General features: G+C 42.0%; 1 protein-coding gene across 3 annotated transcripts in view; it reads left to right on the top strand.

The window, feature by feature from the left end:
- Positions 1 to 906: 906 nt before the first annotated feature.
- Positions 907 to 19,090, top strand: part of GAB3 (GRB2 associated binding protein 3) — a 70,959-nt gene continuing 52,775 nt past the window's right edge. For 2 of the 3 annotated variants that reach the window (XM_050775434.1, XM_050775433.1), the window contains exon 1: positions 907 to 1,030. In XM_050775434.1, coding sequence (XP_050631391.1) covers positions 959 to 1,030 — 72 coding nt within the window. In that variant the 5' untranslated portion in view covers positions 907 to 958. The remainder of the gene's footprint in view (positions 1,031 to 19,090) is intronic. The other variant, XM_050775435.1, reaches the window with a different exon arrangement.

Below are 19,090 nucleotides of genomic sequence, written 5' to 3'. Positions count from 1 at the left end.
CTCTGGCTTCCTATGGATGATTTTCTAGTTGTGTAGCTCTTGACAAGTGACACTGTCATCCTGTTTTTCATTTTAGTAACCTGCAAAATTGAGATAATAATAAGAGCCCTTTGACAGGGTGTTTGTGTGGATTCAATGAGATAACGCCTGTAAAGTGCTTTAGCACAATCGCTGGCATGGTGTTCGCTTGGCAGTAAGGAAGGTCACAAGTGTTAGGTGCTCATGATTGTTATTTTTATTTAGCGTGGTCAGCACACTAGTTGGCACAATCAACTTTAGATCCATCTTTTAAAACCTTAGAGTCAAAGAGACTGCAAACACGGTTTGGGTCATTTGGGTTCATTAAGACATTTAGACCATTTAGCCAGCAAAGCTTATCACTCAATACAACGATGTTTGGGGGAGGGACATAGAAAACACAGTACTCTGCAAACAATTAAGTGGAATAGGGAAGTCAAAGAGGAGTCGTGCTTTTGTTTCTCCGTGAACTATGCACATGGCAGTTGTGGGTGGTACGTCGGTTTCGGCTCCAGGGTCCCTGAGGCCCAGGGACCATCCCGTTTGGCTTGGCTGATTGGGGATGGGGCCTGAGGGCAACAGGTTCCAGGCTGTGCTCCCATTAGGTCGCAGGGCTCCTTCCGAGCGCTTTTTCGTGACCCTGGGTGAGAGTGGCAGGCGCCCTGCTGCATAGGCTCCCCTGGGCACAGCCGCTGGCGGCGCTGCACTTGCTCGAAGGGGCTTCCCAGGCTTCGCTGCCTGCTTTTCTCGCCGTCTTGGGTGGCGGGCGGCGTCGGTTCCCTCCCCGGGGGCCGCAGCGGCCGGAGGCGGGGGTCGCAGCGGCCGCTCGGGGCGGCGCTGGGCGGGCGGGCGCTGGGCCCGCCCCGCCGGCATCCTTGGCTCGACTTCCTTCTGCCGCGGGCGGCTGGCCCAGCTGGAGGAAGCGGCGGCGGCGGCCACGATGAGTGCGGGCGACGCAGTGTGCACCGGCTGGCTCGTTAAGTCGCCCCCCGAGAGGAAGCTACAGCGCTACGTGAGTAGGGGCGCCGCCACCCGCCCGGCCTTCGCTTCCCGTGGCACCCGCCCGCGGGGCGGCAGCGGGGAAGCCGCGGGGCTCTGGGCGCGCCAGGCGCAGCCGCTCCCAGCGCCGGGACTGCGGGCGAGGCCGATGGACAGAAAGCGAAATCGCACGTCGAGCCAGCGTCGCCGCTGTGCTAGGCAGCGGGCCAGAGACCAGGTGGCGCCTGCCCGCGGGTCTCAGGGACTCCAGACCGCCGCTGACTCTAGCGGAGGGAGGCGGGTTGGGGCTGAAACCTCAGGCACCAGTCTCCGTGCAGGAGCGGCCAGGGTGACATCTCGAAAGCGTGCCCCTTTCTTTGGCGGGGGGTGGCTCTGACACCCATTGCCCTGCGAGGGGGACGCGGCAGGGCATAGGGAGACTGACAGCCGGAGGGGAGTTGCCTGCATTCCCCCAGGACCGTAAGGAGTGCGGAGTGCTGCTCTTGTAGCTGTCATCGGACACTGCTGTCTGGAACCCTACACAGTGTAACTCGTTTCTCATCGTGTAACCCGTTTCAGCTTCTTCTTAATGCTGACACTGCGCTTTTATAGTGCCAGCAGGACAATTGACCTTTACTAGTATGAAATTAGGAATACTTGGAAGAGCATATCTTCCAACATATTCCATTACTGTTTTAAAATGTGCTATCGACACCTCAAAAGTTCGTTATCTCCATCAGCGTCCTCACGATAAGGTTTTAAAAACATTCTGCTTAAAGACCTGATTGCTACTCAGTATTTTTCAGCCATTAGGAAGAACCACTTCAGTCCCCAGGGAGTTGCATATAAATAGATATTAGGCCTTCTTGCTTTTTTTAGGCTGGGAGTAGCTGGATGGAATCATCTTGTTTTAATTCCTAATTTCTCTGCAACTTCACTGCACGGTGGTAGGAACAAACTCGCCCATGTCTGCGCTCATCCAAAGCAGCCCACCCCAAATGTGGTTCAGCCTTGTGCTCTTGTCTATACAATGCCCTCAAACTGCTGTCCTCTTTTGGCCAAATTTCACAACTGTTTTTGTTCCCACATAAATGAGGCACATATTGTGTGGAAGTTCAAGAGATGGGATTATAAAACGACTTTAATAATGTATGAATACTTCCAGAATATGTGGCAGGAGATTTTCCTGAACATAGAGTTGCTCAAACCTTCTTTCCCCATTCACCCCAGGCTAGACAGTGTTTGTTTCTCTCTTAAGGGTCTTTGAAAAGATTTTTGTTGTTTGTTCTGCAGAACAGAATTTTAGAGGAAGGTTGTTCTATTTAGCATGTGAATATCAGGGGTGTATAAATACTGAGATTTCTCTAAGTGCCAGTGTGTCCCTGCATCATTTGCTTTTGAGTCCAGGAGTCCATAAGCACAGGGTCCAATATCTCTTGGCCTCTGCATTATCCAGCTGCTTCCTTAACTGTGAAGCTACTCAAAGGAGGCAAGAGAAGAAAACCTGCTCCCATCACCTGCATGAGCGGGTGAGGCTTTTGTCACACAGCAGTGCTTGAAATGTTGGCTCAAGATGGGTTTCCTTGTTGTCCTTTGGAATGACAGACATTTTAAAGGTTCACTATACAGTTTTAGTAGATGATACAGAAAGATGGTGGACCTGGAGGGCAAAGATTATAGAGTATTTTATTCCCCAGTCTTTTTTTGTATCTTAAACAGACTGGCTTAGGGAAGTTTATTAGTATTTCATCAACTTTGGAAAGGCGTGGGTGTGTGTGCCTATTATCACATGTGGTTCATTCCTGTAGGGGATGTGGCAGGAGTGGACACCGTGCAACTTAAGAGATATGTGGGGCGTGTGATGATGGGGCAGGGACCAGACTTAAGACACAAGAGTACCTAGGTGTCATCTTACCAACACTCCAAGACATAAACCTTGATGGTTGGGAACTCTCTCTAAGAAAGATCATAGATAGTCAATGCTTTTTTTGCTGACTGGCATCTGTCCCTGGAACACATCACAGAAAGAATTCTTTTTCCTTTCATAGCTAAATTTTGCAGGAATCCTTTTTACCACTAGATGGTGATCATGTGTCACTTCGACGGGGCCTGGACAGGGCTGTTGCAGCTGCTTAAATTCAATTCCTGTCACTCCCTCCTGTTAACGGAGCGCTAACTCCGAACTAGGCCCTGTGTTACAGGCTGGGAAGACAGAAAAAAAAGACTTGATTACAGTTTATAGTTTAACATTTATAATAATAACATAGCAAAACTAGTTATTGGCACAACCAGGACAATAACTCAGTTCTTCGTGCTGTCAGGCCAGCAAGCAGCACTCCATCAATGTTTGCTATTACAAATGGAAGCTCAGGCAGTTTTTAGGCAAACCTTTCAGTCCAAAGTAGGCTTGTACTTCATCCACTTGAATCCATCAGTGAAGACAATCAGAAAGTTATTTTTTATCATTGGTCTTTTAAAAGATAATTATTTTCATTTGTATGTTTTGTTTCACAATAAATATATTCTTATGTTAATAAATAGAATGAAACATGAAGACCCCCTTTATATTTCCCCTACCCCCTACTTTCCCTTTGCTCTCCTCCTTATTCCATACTCCCCAACCCAGGGATAACAACTGTTAGCCGTTTAGTGAGTACCATTCTACAAAATTTTTCAGAAAATATATAATTTTCTTTTTGCACAACTGGGATCATATTATACTATCTGTCCTGCAATTTGCTTTGTTCACAAAAATTCTGGACACCTTTCCAGGTTAGTACATATAGATTTACTTCGTTCTTTAAAGCATTGTCAAATATTCCTTGTAATACATATAATATAACAATTTCTCTATTGGTGAACATTTGGCTTGCATCTATTTTATCAATTTTAAAGAATCCTATAATAACAGTGATAATAAAGCTATAATAGTTCACTTTTATTGAGTGTTTATATGTGCCTGGCACTACACTAAGAACTTATATTAACTCATTTAGTTTTCAAAACAATGACAAGAGCCAGGCACTGTTTTTGTCCCTGGATATAGGTTCTTTGTTGCATATTTAATTTGCAAATATTTTCTAGCAGCCCATAGTTTTTGTCTTTTCATTCTCTTTTGAAGAACTAAAATTTAAAAATTTTAATGAAATCCCCAATACAATTTTTATTTTATGAATCATGGATTTAATGTCAAATCTAACAACTCTTCATCTAGCCTAAGATCCTGAAGATTTTCTTCTGTTTTTTCTATAAGTTTTGTTTTGTTTTTTTTCCTTTTTGAGACAGGGTCTCACTTTGTCACCCAGGCTGGAGTGCAGTGGCATGGTCATGGCTCACTGCAGCCTTGACTTCTCGGGCTCAAGTGATCCTCCCACTTCAGTCTCCTGAGCAGCTGGTACTATAGCTGCTCCCCACCACACACTGCTAATTGTTGTATTTTTTGTAGAGAGGACAGGATTTCTCCATGTTGCCCACAGGCTGGTCTCCAACTCTTGGCCTCAAGCGATCCTTCCACCTTGGCCTTCTAAAGTGCTGGGATTATAGGTGTGAGCCAATGCACCTGGTCTCTGAAAGTTTTATATATTTACATTTTATATTTAGATCTATGATCCATTTTGAGTAAATTTTATAAAAGCTGTGAGGTTTATATCCTGGTTTCTTTCCTTGCATACCAATTTCATTTGTTCCAGTACTATTTATTGAGTAGACTTCCTTTATTCCATTATTTACTTTTGAAACATCATCAAAAATCAATTTACCTGAAGGGCACAGTGGCTCACTCCTATAATCCCAGCACTTTGGGAGTCTGAGGCTGGAGGATCATCTAAGGTCAGGAATTCGAGACCAGCCTGGCCAACACGCTGAAACTCTGTATCTACTAAAAATACAAAAAAATTTGTATTTTTACAAATTTGTATTTTTACAAATTTGTGGTGGGCGCTTGTAATCCCAGCTACTTGGGAGGCTGAGGCAGGAGAATTGCTTGAACCCGGGAGGTGGAGGTTGCAGTGAGCTGAGATGACACCATTGCACTCCAGCCTGGGCGACAAGAGCAAAACTGTCTCAAAAAAAAAAAATCCATTTACCATATCCATGTAGATCTATTTCTGGATTCTCTAGTCTGTTCCATTGATCTATTTGTTCTATGCCAACAACATGCTGTTTAATGACTAATGACTGTAGCTTTACAGTAATTCTTGAAATCAGGTTATTTTAGCGCTCAGACTTTTTCTTTCTCAGAGTTGTTTTGGCTATTTTAGGTCCCTTGTTTTTCTATAACAATTTTAGAATTGGTTTGTCAATTGATTTCACTGGCCTCATATCCCATAGCCTTGCTAAACTCACTTATTAGTTCTAATAGCCTTATCTGTAGTTGCAACCTGCAATACTATAAATGTTGCATAGAAATGACGAGAGCAGACATCCTTGACTTTTTCTTGATTTTAGAGGGAAAGCATTCTATTTTTCACCTTTTAAATATGTTAGCTGTAGGCTTTTTGTAGGCACCTTTTACCAAATTGAGGAAGTTCCCCCATATTGCTAGTTTCCTGAGGCTTCTTCTCATGAGTGGGATTTTGTTGCATTTCCTGCATCTATAAAAATGATGATATGTTTTTTATTTTTTAGTCTGTTACTATGGTGAATTATGCTGCTTGATTTTGAATGTTGAACCAACCTTAAACTTCTGGAATAAACTTCAGTTGGTTGTAACATTATTCTTTTCATATGTTTCTGGATTTGCTTTGCTGATAGTTTTGCTGAAGATATTTGTGTCTCTGTCCATGGGGGATATTGGTCTGCAGTTTTCCTTTTTTATACTATCTTTGGTTTTGATATTAGCATAATGCTGGCATCATAAAATGAAATCAGAAGTTCTCCCTCTTCTTGTATTTTCTGAAAGATGTTGTGTAGAATTGGTATTCCTTCCTCCTTAAATGTTTGGTAGAACTCACCATTGAAAACATCTGGGCCTATACTTTTCTTTTTGGGAAGGCTATCAACTACAAATTTTCTTTCTTGTCTTTTTTTTTTTTTTTTTTTTTTTTTTTGAGATGGAGTTTCACTCTTGTCACCCAGGCTGGAGTGCAGTGGAACGATCTTGGCTCGCTGCAACCTCCACCTCCTGGGTTCAAGAGATTCTCCAGCTTCAGCCTGCTGGGTAGCTGGGATGACAGGTGCCCGCCACCACGCCTAGCTAATTTTTTTATTTTTGGTAGAGACAGGGTTTCGCCATGTTGGCCAGGCTGGTCTCGAACTCCTGACCTCAGGTGATCCACCCGCCTCGGCCTCCCAAAGTGCTAGGATTACAGGCATGAGCCACTGTGCCCGGCCAAATTTTATTTCTTTAATAGATATAGGGCTATTTGGGTTATCCATATCTTCTTGAATGAGTGTCATTAGTGTCTTTCAAGGCTTTTCTCTGTTTCGTTAATTTATCCTCTTATCTTTATTATTTTCCTCCTTTTGATTGCATTGGGTTTAATTTAATCACTTCTTTATCTAGTTCCTTAGGGAGGAAACTTAAATTACTGATTTGAGACCTTTCTTATTTTCTAATATAAGCATTTAATGCTACAATCTTCCTTGTTTTTCTGAGACTGAGTCTTACGTTGTCTCCCAGGCTGGAGTGCAGTGACACAACCTTAGCTCACTGCAACCTCTGCCTCCTGGGTTCAAGCAATTCTCCTGCCTCAGCCTCCCGAGTAGGTGGGATTACAGGCACCTGCCACCATGCCTGGTTAATTTTTGTATTTTTAGTAGAGACAGGTTTCACCATATTGGCCAGGCTGGTCTTGAACTCCTGACCTCAAGGGATCCAGCCCACCTTGGCCTACCAAAGTGCTGGGATTACAGGCATGAGCCCCACCACGCCCGGCCCAACCTTTTTCCTTTATAAATTACCCAGTCTTGGGTATGTCTTCATGGCAGTGTGAGAACGGACTAGTACCCCACATATGTTAGTCTGTTTTTACACTGGCAATTTACAAAAGAAAGAGGTTTAATGGACTCAAAGTTCCATGTGGCGGGGGAGGCTTCACAATCATGGCGGAAGGTGAAAGGCAAGTCTCACATGGCAGCAGACAAGAGAAAGAATTTGTGCAGGGAAACTCCCCTTTATAAAACCATCAGATCTTGTGAGACTTATTTGCTATCATGAGAATAGCATGGGAAAGGCCCACCCCCATGATTCAGTTATCTCCCACTGGGTCCCTCCCACAACACGTGGGAATTATGGGAGCTACAATTCAAGATGAGGTTTGTGTGGAGACACAGCCAAACCATATCTCTGTGGATGCATTCTCTAGTAGGCAGAGGCCAGGGATGCTGCTAAATATTCTACAATGCACAGGACAGTCCTCCACCACCATGAATTTGGCCCAAATGGGTCCAAGTGGTGCCAAGAGGGGGGATATTCTGTTCCAGATTGAACAGTGAATTCCTTCAGCTTAAATGAGAATCCTGTTTATAGATATCCACTTTAATTATAGGAGACTGTTTCCTGTTATGGTGAAGAGAAATGCCAGGGACCTGGGTTGGCTATACAGGTAGCTTGTTTTCTGGGTCGTGGGCTACCTCAGCAACTGGAAGTCTCTGTACTTAGGATTACCACTAAGGGAGGGATCTCCTCCATGAGCCCTATATACTGTGGGAAGGGATTGTCATCCCTCTTTGGAAGTCAGATCACTTGGGTGCCTTGTGACCTCCACTCTCTGACAGGCTTAATAAAATGAAGATTTTGTGTTTTGTCCAGCTTTTCTCGTCATAGTGGGAAGGATGTTCTTTGCATCTTTTTACATTCCTAGAAGTGGAGACCCCTTATATTTCTTCTCTGAGACAAGTTTCTTGATTTTCCTTCCAGATATATTCCATGCATATACAAGCACATATACTTCCCCATTTTTTGCACAAATGGTAGTACACTATACTCACTATTTTGTAACCTCCTTTCTTATTAATGTATTTTGGAGATTGGTCTGTATCAGTCCATAACAGCTTCATAATATTTCACTATGTGGAGATACTATGATAGAACTTCTCTTGTTTCCAGTCTCATGCTGCTGTAAACAATACTGCGGTGAATATCTTCGTACATTGGTCTTTGTGGTTATGTGCAATTATGCTTGTAAAAAAAACTGTTAGAAGTTGAATTGCTGAGTCGAAGTGCATGTAAATGTATAATGCCAATTTTTACTCTCAGCAACAGAGTATGAAAGTGCTTGTCCTCCTGCACCCACTCAAATATAGTGTACTATTAAATGTTTTTATCTTTGAAAAATCAATAGATGATAAATGGCATCTTGTTTTAATTAAATTTCTTTCTGAGTGAGGTTGAACATCTCTTCAAGTATAAAAGCTATTTATATTTCTGTTTCTAGAAAATTATCTTAAATGTAACCTAAATCTTAAATCTTTCTTTGGGTCTGTTTTGGGGCAGTTCTGTTGATCTTCCTGTCAATTCTTCTACTTTTGCCTTAGTTTTAAAAATTGCTATCGAATAGGCAATGCAGTCATGTTTCAAAAATTAAAAAATATATTTTAAATGTTTAATGAAAACTCCTTCCACCTCTGCCTTCCTCCACCCTATTTTTACCCTTACCTCTCAAATAACAATTTTTTTAATTTTTTTCTTTAATCTTTTCAGTATTTCTTCATATGAACACAAGGAAATACATATACAACTTCTTATTCCTCCTTTTCTAACACAAAAGATACAGAATGTTCTGTACATTACTCCGTTCATTAAAAAATTTATCCTAGAATTGTCTCCATGTCAGTGGCCAGAGTTCAGTTCATCTTTTTTTCTTTTATTGATACTATATATATATATATGTATGTGTGTGTGTGTGTGTGTATTATATATATATGTGTGTGTATATATATATATATATATATATATATATATATATATATATATAAAGATGGAGTTTCACTCTTGTTGCCCAGGTTGGAGTGCAATGGCACGATCTCGGCTCACCGCAACTCCGCCTCCTGAGTTCAAGCAATTCTCCTGCCTCAGTCTCCCAAGTAGCTGGGATTAAAGGCATGCGCCACCATGCCCGGCTAATTTTGTATTTTTAGTAGAGACAGGGTTTCTCCATGTTGGTCAGGCTGGTTTCAAACTCCTGACCTCAGGCGATCCGTCTGCCTCAGCCTCCCAAAGTGCTGGGATTACAGGCGTGAGTCACTGCGCCCGGCCATATTTTGTATATTTATGGTGTACGTATGTTTGCTACATGCATAGAATGTATAATGATCAAGTCATGCTGTTTGGGGTATTCATCACCTTAAGTATTTATCATTTATATGTGCTAAGTATAATCACCCTACTCTGCTATTACACATTAAAACTTCTTCCTTCTATGTAACTGTACATTTGTACCCATTAACTAACCTCTCTTCATTCACCCCCTCCCCTTCCCAGTCTGTGGTATCTATTGTTCTATTCTCTGCGTCCATGGCATCAAGTTTTTTAGTCCCCACATATGATTGAGACCATGTGAAATTTGTCTTTTTGTGCCTGGCTCATTTCACTTAATATAATAACCTCCAGTTCCATCTGTGTTGCTGTGAATGACAGGATTTCATTCTTTTTTATGGCTGAATTGTATTCCATTGTGTGTAGGTACCACATTTTCTTTTTCCATTCATCCATTAATGGACACTTACGTTGATTCTGTAGCTTGGCTATTGAGAATAGTGCTGCAATACACATGGATGACATGAGTATACTTTAAGTATGGTATAAATATGTAAAAACAGCTTCTGTTAATGAGTTTCAGGGCATGGTACTGAGAAGCTTTGTTTTTTAAAATCATATATCTTTAATAAAAACTTTAATTTTTGACACTGGGCTCCCACTCCCCACTCCCCTAAAACCTTATCTTCAGTGAGCATGTCATTTCAGGTAACTAGATGATGATTTAATTAGGCAGATAAAAAGTACTGTTGTGGGATCTGCAGAAACAGTCTTGAGGTTAAACTGTCAGGAAAGACGATCAGAATCTGTACCTTCATAGTAAGGGAGATCGGAAAAGAAAGGATCCGTCATTTCTTGCTTCTGTAACTGGAGTTGGTCTCTTCTGTCCCAGTAACTTATAAGGTTGGGAATTCCCCAAATATAGAAAAAGGTGCAGATGCTGGGTGGCCAAAACAACTGACAATGTTACTCCAGATTGCCACTTAGATTCTGGAAGTCAGGTTGATTGGGATGGTATTTGAAGATGTCCTTTTTAAAAAAATCTTCTTTCCTATGCAAGGCGACTTAGTCCAGGGTATTAATGTGAATGCAGCAGAAGGGAAAATATGAGAATATTTTAGAGAAATAACCAATGGGAAATGTTGATTGCTTAATTATAAGGTATGTGAGAGAGGGCATAATTAAAGATTTTGAACTTGGCAGGAGTAGGGATGTGGAGAAGGGTGATTAGCCCAAGATGAATTACAGCAACTCCAATGCTGGCCACATTTTTGCCAGTCATTTGTTATCTGGACACTTCCAATGACAGGAAACCGGTTACATAATATGCTACCCAAATAATCGTGTGATAGTTCTGACTGCGAGAAATTGGTCCTGGTGTTACCTCATTAGAATATACGGAACACCTCTAATTCTTTTTCAATTTCAGAGCCCTGCAAATATCCAACCTAAATGTTGCTGGTTTACTCAGTCATTCCTTAGGATAGAACAGAGTTCTGAGTTCCCTCACTGTCCTGTATATTTCCTCTGAACTGGTACCAGAACTAAATAAACTCCTCCAGGACCATCATTGCTCATCTGGACATCGTGCTTCTGAGAAGGCAGCTGGAGATTCCATTAGCTTTGTTCTGGCAGCCACGCCACACCGTTGACTCACACTGAGCTTCCTGTCAAACGGACTTAGTTTTCCTCTGTGTTTCAGCTAAGCTATCTTTTCTCCAGTCTGTTCTTGTGCTATTGGTGTTTTGCTTAAGCCCAGGAACAGGACCTACGTTATTACTGTTGAATTTCATCTTTAATTTATTCATTTTTGTAATTGATTCTTTTTTATTTTTTTTGAAACAGGATCTCACTCTGTTGCCCAGGCTGGAGTGCAGTGGCGCAATCTCGGCTCACTGCAACCTCCCCATCCCAGGTTCAAGCAATTCTCCTGCCTCAGCCTCCTGAGAAGCTGGGATTACAGGCACCTGCCACCACGCCCAGCTAATTTTTGTATTTTTAGTAGAGACGGGGCTTCACCGTGTTGCCCAGGCTCAAACTCCTGACCTCAGGTGATCCTCCTGCCTTGGCCTCCCAAAGTGCTGGGATTACACTGTGCCTGGCCTGTAATTGATTTTTTACACCACATCTTTTTGGACACAGTGTCATACAGACACTGTGAGCAAGAGCATGGGAGAAAAAACCCAGTTTGGGGGCAAGTCAGTAAGACTGGTACATTCATGCTGGCACATACCAAGTTTGAAGTATCCGTGGGTAAATTTGTCTAGAGCCAAGGGGAGGGACCTGGGCTCCAGATGGAGTTTTGGTGGTTACTGGGGTATAGGAAGTAGTTAAAGTTATGGGGGTAGATGAGACTATCCAAGGAGGGTGTGATGAGTAAGAAGGAAAAGGACCTAGGGCAGAATTTTGGGAGATACCACAGTTAGAGAGTAAGAGGAAAAGTGTCAGCAGAACTGAGAAGAGATAAGAGGAGAGACCATTAGAAGCGATGGATAACCCTAAATACCTTGCAGTGGTAATGCCAGTCACCCGTCTTTCCTCCTAGGGCTCTGACTGATAGGGCACAGAGAAGGAATGGACAAGGGGCACAAGATAAGGAAGATGGATGCAAAACAGCTGTTTTATCACTAAAAAAGCCGAATTGGAGAAAGCTACTTGAGCGTGAAGTCTAAGTGGGGCTTCCGAGTCTTTCTAGTGAAGCAGATTCCCAATATTAATGGTTTAGGAAGAAATGGGTAGCAAGGACAGCAAGAAGTATGGCAGTGGAAGAGAAAGGAGATGAGATGGTAGTTAAAAGTGAAAGAAGCAAATGGGAGGAAAGTATTTATTCATTTGCAGTATCAGCCAGAAAACCAGTGACCCAGGCTACCAGACCCAGGCCTAATAAAGAAAGAAATACAACCAAGTGGTGAGATGGACTCAAAGTCAACAATTTTCCAAAGGGCTGACTACATCTTTAGGGCCTGAAGTGTGTGTTTTAGATGAGTTCTGCCAATAGGTATTTGTGAGATTGAGGATAAAGTGTACTGGTTAGAAGTCTTAATAGGAAAAAACCCCTGGACTGTTTCCTCCACAGGCCAAATGCTTTGGGACAAGCTCTCTAAATGGCAGAGAGGTCACTCAGGTCCAACCCTGGCTTATTCTCCCTGCCCCTGCATTTGATGAATACCTTAAACCTTTGTCATGAATCTGATATAAGACTTTAAGATCTTTCAGGAGAATAACCACTCTTAGCACCAAAATACATACACACCACAGAAAAGCAGAAAGAAAACTTCAACTCTAGCATTTTACTCTTTTTAAATTGGAAGATGGCAGTATGTGGATCCACTTGGCTCTAGATGATAACAGTCAGCACTCAAACATGTTGTTATTTTCTGAGAGAATAATATAATGAACCCTTCCTAGATGGTATTATTGTACTTCCATTAGGAGGAAAATCATATCTGGTTGTTTCCCTTTTTGTGATTGTAGCAGCCACTGATGCTTAATGCTTAATGCTTAAATTGATTAATTCATTAAGGATTACAAATGGTGAGATTCTATTTCTCATTCACTCCTAATCACGTGTTTACTCCACCACTCCATCAAAACTGCTCTTGTCAAGTTTGACCAATATCCTACGTCATGGGGTTGTTGTGAGGATGTAGTGAGTTATATGTAATGCACTTCATAAGTAGCCAATAAAGGTGACCAATTCATTTTGTATTACTAGTACTGCTAGTACTAGTACCACAGAAAGATATTGGAGGATGTGCTCCTCTACCCCGACTTTGGGGGGCTTTCACTTCCAACAGTGGCAGCTTCTGTTTGAGAGATTGCTCTTGGCCTACCAGAGACCATTTTGCTTGCATGTTAGAGAGCTCAAAGTGTCTGGGAATGGCATACCCCACTCCTTAATCAGGGGAGGGAATGGACAGTGTACAGCCTCTGAAGCAGGAACACACCTGGAATGTTCCAAGAGCAGTGAGCTTGGCTGCAGCCCAGGGAGTAAGGGATGGAGCAGATGAGGTCAGAGTGGTGATACAAGTAGAGGCCTTACTTTAGCCTTTGGCTTTTCGTCTGAGTAAGGGAGGAAGACACCAGAGGGTTCTGAGAACAGAACTGACATGATTTGATGTGAATTGTGACAGGATCACTCTGGCAGCTGCCTGCAAGCTGTAGGGGCCAGGGCGGAAGCAGGGAGACCAGGTTGGGGGCTAGTGCAGTGATACAGGTGAGGTGCGTGGAGAGGGGTATATTCTGGAGATAGAACCGGCAAGATTTTCTGACGGATTGGTTATTCTGTGCAAGAGAAAGAAAGGAGTCAAGAATTCCAGTGTCTTGGCCTGAGCACCTGGAAGGATAGAGTTGCCATGTACTGAGATTTGGAAGCGTGTGGAAGGAACAGATTCAGGGAGCCCCCAACTACCCCCATGGGCTCCATTCTGGAAAGATGTCATGTGAACAGTCTGTATTTAATTGTTTTGAAAATTTGCTTTTGGAATTATAGACTTTACTCTTCATTTCACTCCGACTTGTAAATGGGATAAATGGAATGGAACTCAAATAATCACAGCACACAAGAGTGCCGAGATTGCCAAAATATAAGCATAGACTGGGGTGGAGGGGCTTATGTGTGTGGTTTGCTTATTCATACCATAATTTATTTTATCTTTTGATAGATGTTTAGTTTCTTCCTGATTTTTAGTCATTATGAAAAATGACATTAAGATACATTGCACATGTTTGAACATTTTTGCCAGTCTTATATGCAAAGATGTCTCATTTAAAATTAGATATGGATATATAGTTTGGGGCCATTTCTGTTTCTTTTTCTGTGAAATACTGATTCATATATTTTGCCCATGTTTTCCTATTAGGTTATTCATATTTATCTTAATGCCTCATAGAAGCTCTTTTCATGCTTTATTTATTCGATACACATTTATTTGTAATTCAACATAAAAGATTAAAAGAAAACATAGGAAAATATTTTGATAATCTTGGAGTGGAGAAGGCTTCCAGATCGCGTAATAGGAGGATGACCCCACTTCAGTCAGGCTGGATGTGCTGAAAGCATGCTGGGAAGCCTTGGCTGGGGTGGCTCCAGATCTGCTGTCTCTGTAGCTAAGGGCAAGCGTTAGAGTGGAAACAGCCATCAAAGTCAGTTTCCTTCCCTTGCAAAGCAGCCCCTCTGTTTACTTGTCTGTCTCCCTCCCTGAGCGCCTTGCTCAGCGCTGTCTCCCCAGGGCCTGCAGTGTACTACATCAAAGTCGGGGTTCCTTCCCTTGTGGGTTGTGCCCAGTGCCTGAAAACACAGTGTCTTCCTGCCAAGTAGAGCCTTGTAAGAACGTCCCACTGACCTGCGAAGTGTGTGGGCAAAAACCTTCCCATCCTCCCTCTTAGGCCCTGGACTTCCCTCTGTTACAACATTAGCATTCTGCACAGTGATTATTTGTTTGACTTACTCATATTTGTAGCCTTTCACTGGAGACTTTCTATCCAAGTAATTCAGCCTATTTTGCCTTCTTTGCACATAAGAATGTCACCATGCTCTAGACCAAGCTAAAGATTTGGCTATTACTTACTAAAAGGCAACAGCAGCAAAATGACAGCTAGGCCCCCAAAGGGGGATGGCTGCTTTTCTCTCCTCTCCTTTTCTTTAGTTATTTCACCACTAAGTCATGACTTCCTGTTAGAGGCTTCCAGTTCTGGCAGTATTTGGTTCCTATTTCACAAGAAGCCAGTCTGTTACATTGTGGCTTTTAGTGCTAACAAAAAATCAGTGGTTTAGGGTCTTTAGCCACGAGAACAGTGTAATTAGAAGTTAAACTGAGGTTTAAACATTAATTTAACCCCACCCAAATTTTCACACCAAATGAGAATTCTAACATCGCCTTGCCAAAAAAAAAAGGTACACTCTTCAAAGTGTTAGCCCCTGAAATGTTAGACTAATCAACATTGTAAGTAAATATAAGAGATGAAAAGTATTGTCAGATAATTACCTCCAGGACAGATAACTAACTCAGAAAGTCTTAGATTTGAGATCTCCTGAGCTTTAAAGAACATATAACTCTCATACTCTTGAAACTGGGCACAGAAAAAGATGCAAACGCCTTTGGTTCATTGTATGACATTAGTATGACCCTGATACCAAATTACATAAGGAGATTACAGTACAAAAAAGAAAATTATAATCAATCTCACTTAGCGTAGATATGAGAGACGAATTCCAGATGTGTTGTATTTAAATGTAAAGAAAACAAAATAATATAATTTCTAGAAGGGACAATGTTATTGAATCTCAATCTGATCTTGGGGTTGGGAAAACCTTTCTAAACATGATAGCAGAGGAAAAACTATAAAGGAAGAGACAAGGATTTTTGCTACATGAAAATAAAACATATCTCTTTGCTCATTTATTTATTCAGTCAGTTCTTCAACAAATAATCTAGTGAGTGTCTCCTATATGCTGAACACTGTTTTAGGTAATTCAAAAACAATACCAACTTATAAGACAAATGACAAAATGTGAAAGTTTTTCACATCGTACGAGGCAAGCAAAGAGTTCATATTCTTCACCTTTATGAATAATCCTGATCAATTATTAGAAAAAGATCAGCATCACAATTGGAAAATGGGCAACATACCTGAACAGCAGTTCACAGACAGTTCACAGCAGTTCACAAAGGGATATGACACATAAAAAATAACATACATTGAATTGAAAATGAGACTGGTTGGTGTTGTATCCAAGTGTGCATATTGACATGTTCTGGACCAGTGCTCACTGATTCATTCAGCAAACATTTTCGGAACCCTAACTTGCACATGTGTTCTTGGGAGAAAAGAAAGGGCATTTGGTTCAACAGTGAAGAGGCCAAGAGTTTGTCTGGAACTGTAAACAATAAAGGGTTCTTCCGTCTAGTTGGTGTGCTTTGAGCCAAGCAAGTAATGAAACCAAGTTGAAATTGAGAATGTTCTTTTCCTCTCCAGGTACCTGGGGATAAGTCAGCATGCAGATGCCCTCTGGGGTCTTAACTTCTCCCATGCTGAGACAGGAGTTTAAGTAAACACTGGTGCCCTGTGGTCTCTGATGGAACAGCTTCTATTGACTCAAGGTTATGTGCTGGCCAGGGGCTCGGAGGTGGTTTTGGCAACTTCCTCCAGCCAGAGGAGTACTTAGAAGTGATGAACCACTCTGAAAGAATTCATTTCGGGGCTGTAGCTGACTGCTGGATTTCCCACCGACCCTGGGGTGCTGGGACCCATTCTAGAACGGCTCACTCCTTCCCCTGTCATCTCTTTTCTTCCCTCCCGCCCTTAGACTCACACATAGCACTTAGGTGTTTCAAGCATTTCTACTGTTTAGGAATTCATATATGGTTAGAAAGCCTTCTCAGCTGCCAGTATCATGTAAGTGTCCACCTCTATTTTTTCAGTACTGTCAGTTTCTTTATTTCAATGTAAACGTTTAATCCAGAAAGAATTTATTTTTATTATATGTGGGATGAGACAGAGATTCATTAATTAATTCAACAAGATTTACCGAGTCCCTGTTAGGCACCAGGCACTGTTGGGACATTTGAGAAAGACTTTCTTCAGTATTAAACATCAGATTATATTATGCCCAATAACACAAGATACAAGGTTTTCTGAATGCTTTCCAAATTCATGTATTTTAGGAAAAAGAATAGGAGGACCTCTTGCTAGACTATGAGCTCGTTTTTACAATATGATGTTGTATTTTTCTCCTCTCCTAGACTTTTTAACCTGAATACACACTCTTCCACAATCTCAGTCATTCAGCTCATGCTTTTCTTCACGTGGAATGAGATTCCTCTTTGACTCCTCACCCACTGCTCACTCTTCTGATGTGCTAAGCTCTTTGACCTACATAGCTGTAGTCAGTGGATGACAACTTCTCGACATCACACATAGTCTGCGATTAGGAACCAGACTGAAGCAGATGATCTGATTTCATGGCCACTTCTGCTACATATTTGCTCTTGCCCTTAGGCAAATTGCTCGACCTCTCTGTGCCTCAGTTTCTGCATACGTGTAGAATGCCCTAAAAAGAGTATTTACTCACATGGGGTCTGTGTGAGTGTCAAATGATTTAATTTAATTTAAAGCATTTAGAATAATTCCTGGGATATACATGTTAGCTATTAATATTGCTATTGCATATTTTGAGGGATCTGTGTTACTTCATGTTTGTCTGTGACTCTGGTACTGATATGTTCTCATTGTTAATGGACTCCTTTAGAGACAATCCCAGGAGCCACCACATCTGTGCACTCAGCTTGGGCAATGGGGAATGTCCCTAGGGGACACCCATGGATGTGAGGGTAACATTTTTCATTACTTTTCTTGTGGGAAAAGATACATAACATAATATTGACCATTTTAACCATGTGTAAGGGGACAGTTCAGTGGCATTAACTACTGTACCTTCATGATGTTGTGTAACCATCACCACTAATTATACCTAACACTTTGGAGTTATTCTTAATGTTTTGCAAGTACCTCTGCTTAGAAGAGCCTCCCCTCAACCACATTGGTCTCATACAACTGGTGAGCTCAGCTGCACCGTCACTTCCTCCATATTGTACCTTCCTTGATCCTCCATCCAGATTTGATTACCTCCACTGCATCTCAGATACTTAATGTATCACAGAACTTACCAGAGTTTAAAATAACTTTATTCCTCAGTTGGTTTTGGCCCATTGTTTCAACCCATAATTTTGCATCCTGATCCTGACTTAACATATTGGTGACCCTCCCAGGTTTGTAAACACCTGCAAATTTGATTAGCTGGTCTTAATGACCTCAAAGATTCTGCCACACAAGAAATAATGAGCAACTAGCCAGGATATTCAGTGGCACTTTGGTTGACAATACATGAGGAAGGTCAAGTCCATGTCATGTAGTGTGGCTGTACTTGAACACAGCCCTGTTGGCATGCTTATATTTGCTGAACATTTCTCCTCGAGATTCTTCCTTCCAAGGCCCACCATACTGTAGAGATACAGGACTTTTCTGCTTCTGTTGACAAGCTATGGAAGCAGATCCTGTGGGCCAGGCCATCTTCAGGACAATCACAGGAAGTTATTCCATGCCTTGGACAAGTCCCAACTCTATCTGGCAGGGAGCAGAAGGTTACAGGCCATCAGGCTGAAAGGTCACCAGCAATGCCAGGGCTAGTGGCATTGAGCCAGGACAGAGAGGAGAAGTGTGTAACCTGCTCCTGGAAATTCCCAACCTTTGTGGCCCCCCCTTGGCAAGGAAGTAGAAGGCAGAGGGAAAGGGCCCTCTTGAGTAAAGCTCAGCAGAAAATAGAAAATTAACCAGATTTCTGTTTCTTTAATGATGCTTACCTTTTGCAACATATAACATATAAACACCCCCCAAGCCTCGTGAGTGCGTTCAAGGTGTAGCTACTGGGCAGAGAACGGGAGATCAGCTTAGAGGAGCAGGTCTTGGGAAGTTACCAAAAATATCTAAGTTGTTACCAAATGCTTTATTTCATTTCATGTTCTGGGACCACATCCAAGATTCCTAGGGGCCTTGCAAGTGGCAGTCAGTAATTGAGTTGTTAGGTTTTCTAAACAGTAACTAGAATCTACTAAGTATATGTCAATAGCAACACAAGAACAAGAAAAACACCGTAGGGGAAAGTTGTCCATAGTCAGAGGAGCAGGGGTGAGGAAGGGTGTCAAAGGAAATGAAAAGTCAGTAAATCAGACAAGAGCAAGTCTTATTCTTCTTTCCTTCTTTTCCTCTGTGTCTTCTGGACTCCAAAGAATGTTTGCACATGAAGGGACAGAAATATCCAACTTTGCAATACAGAGCTAAATCAGAGGAAATAACTTTGACAGTTCCATGTGATAGAACAGTGCTCAAAGTGCTCTA

The sequence above is a fragment of the Macaca thibetana genome, chromosome X (genome assembly GCF_024542745.1).
Source record: "Macaca thibetana thibetana isolate TM-01 chromosome X, ASM2454274v1, whole genome shotgun sequence".
Lineage (NCBI taxonomy): Eukaryota > Metazoa > Chordata > Mammalia > Primates > Cercopithecidae > Macaca > Macaca thibetana.
The sequence above is the reverse complement of the archived record's forward strand: the minus strand, read 5'-3'. Positions and strand labels throughout refer to the sequence as shown.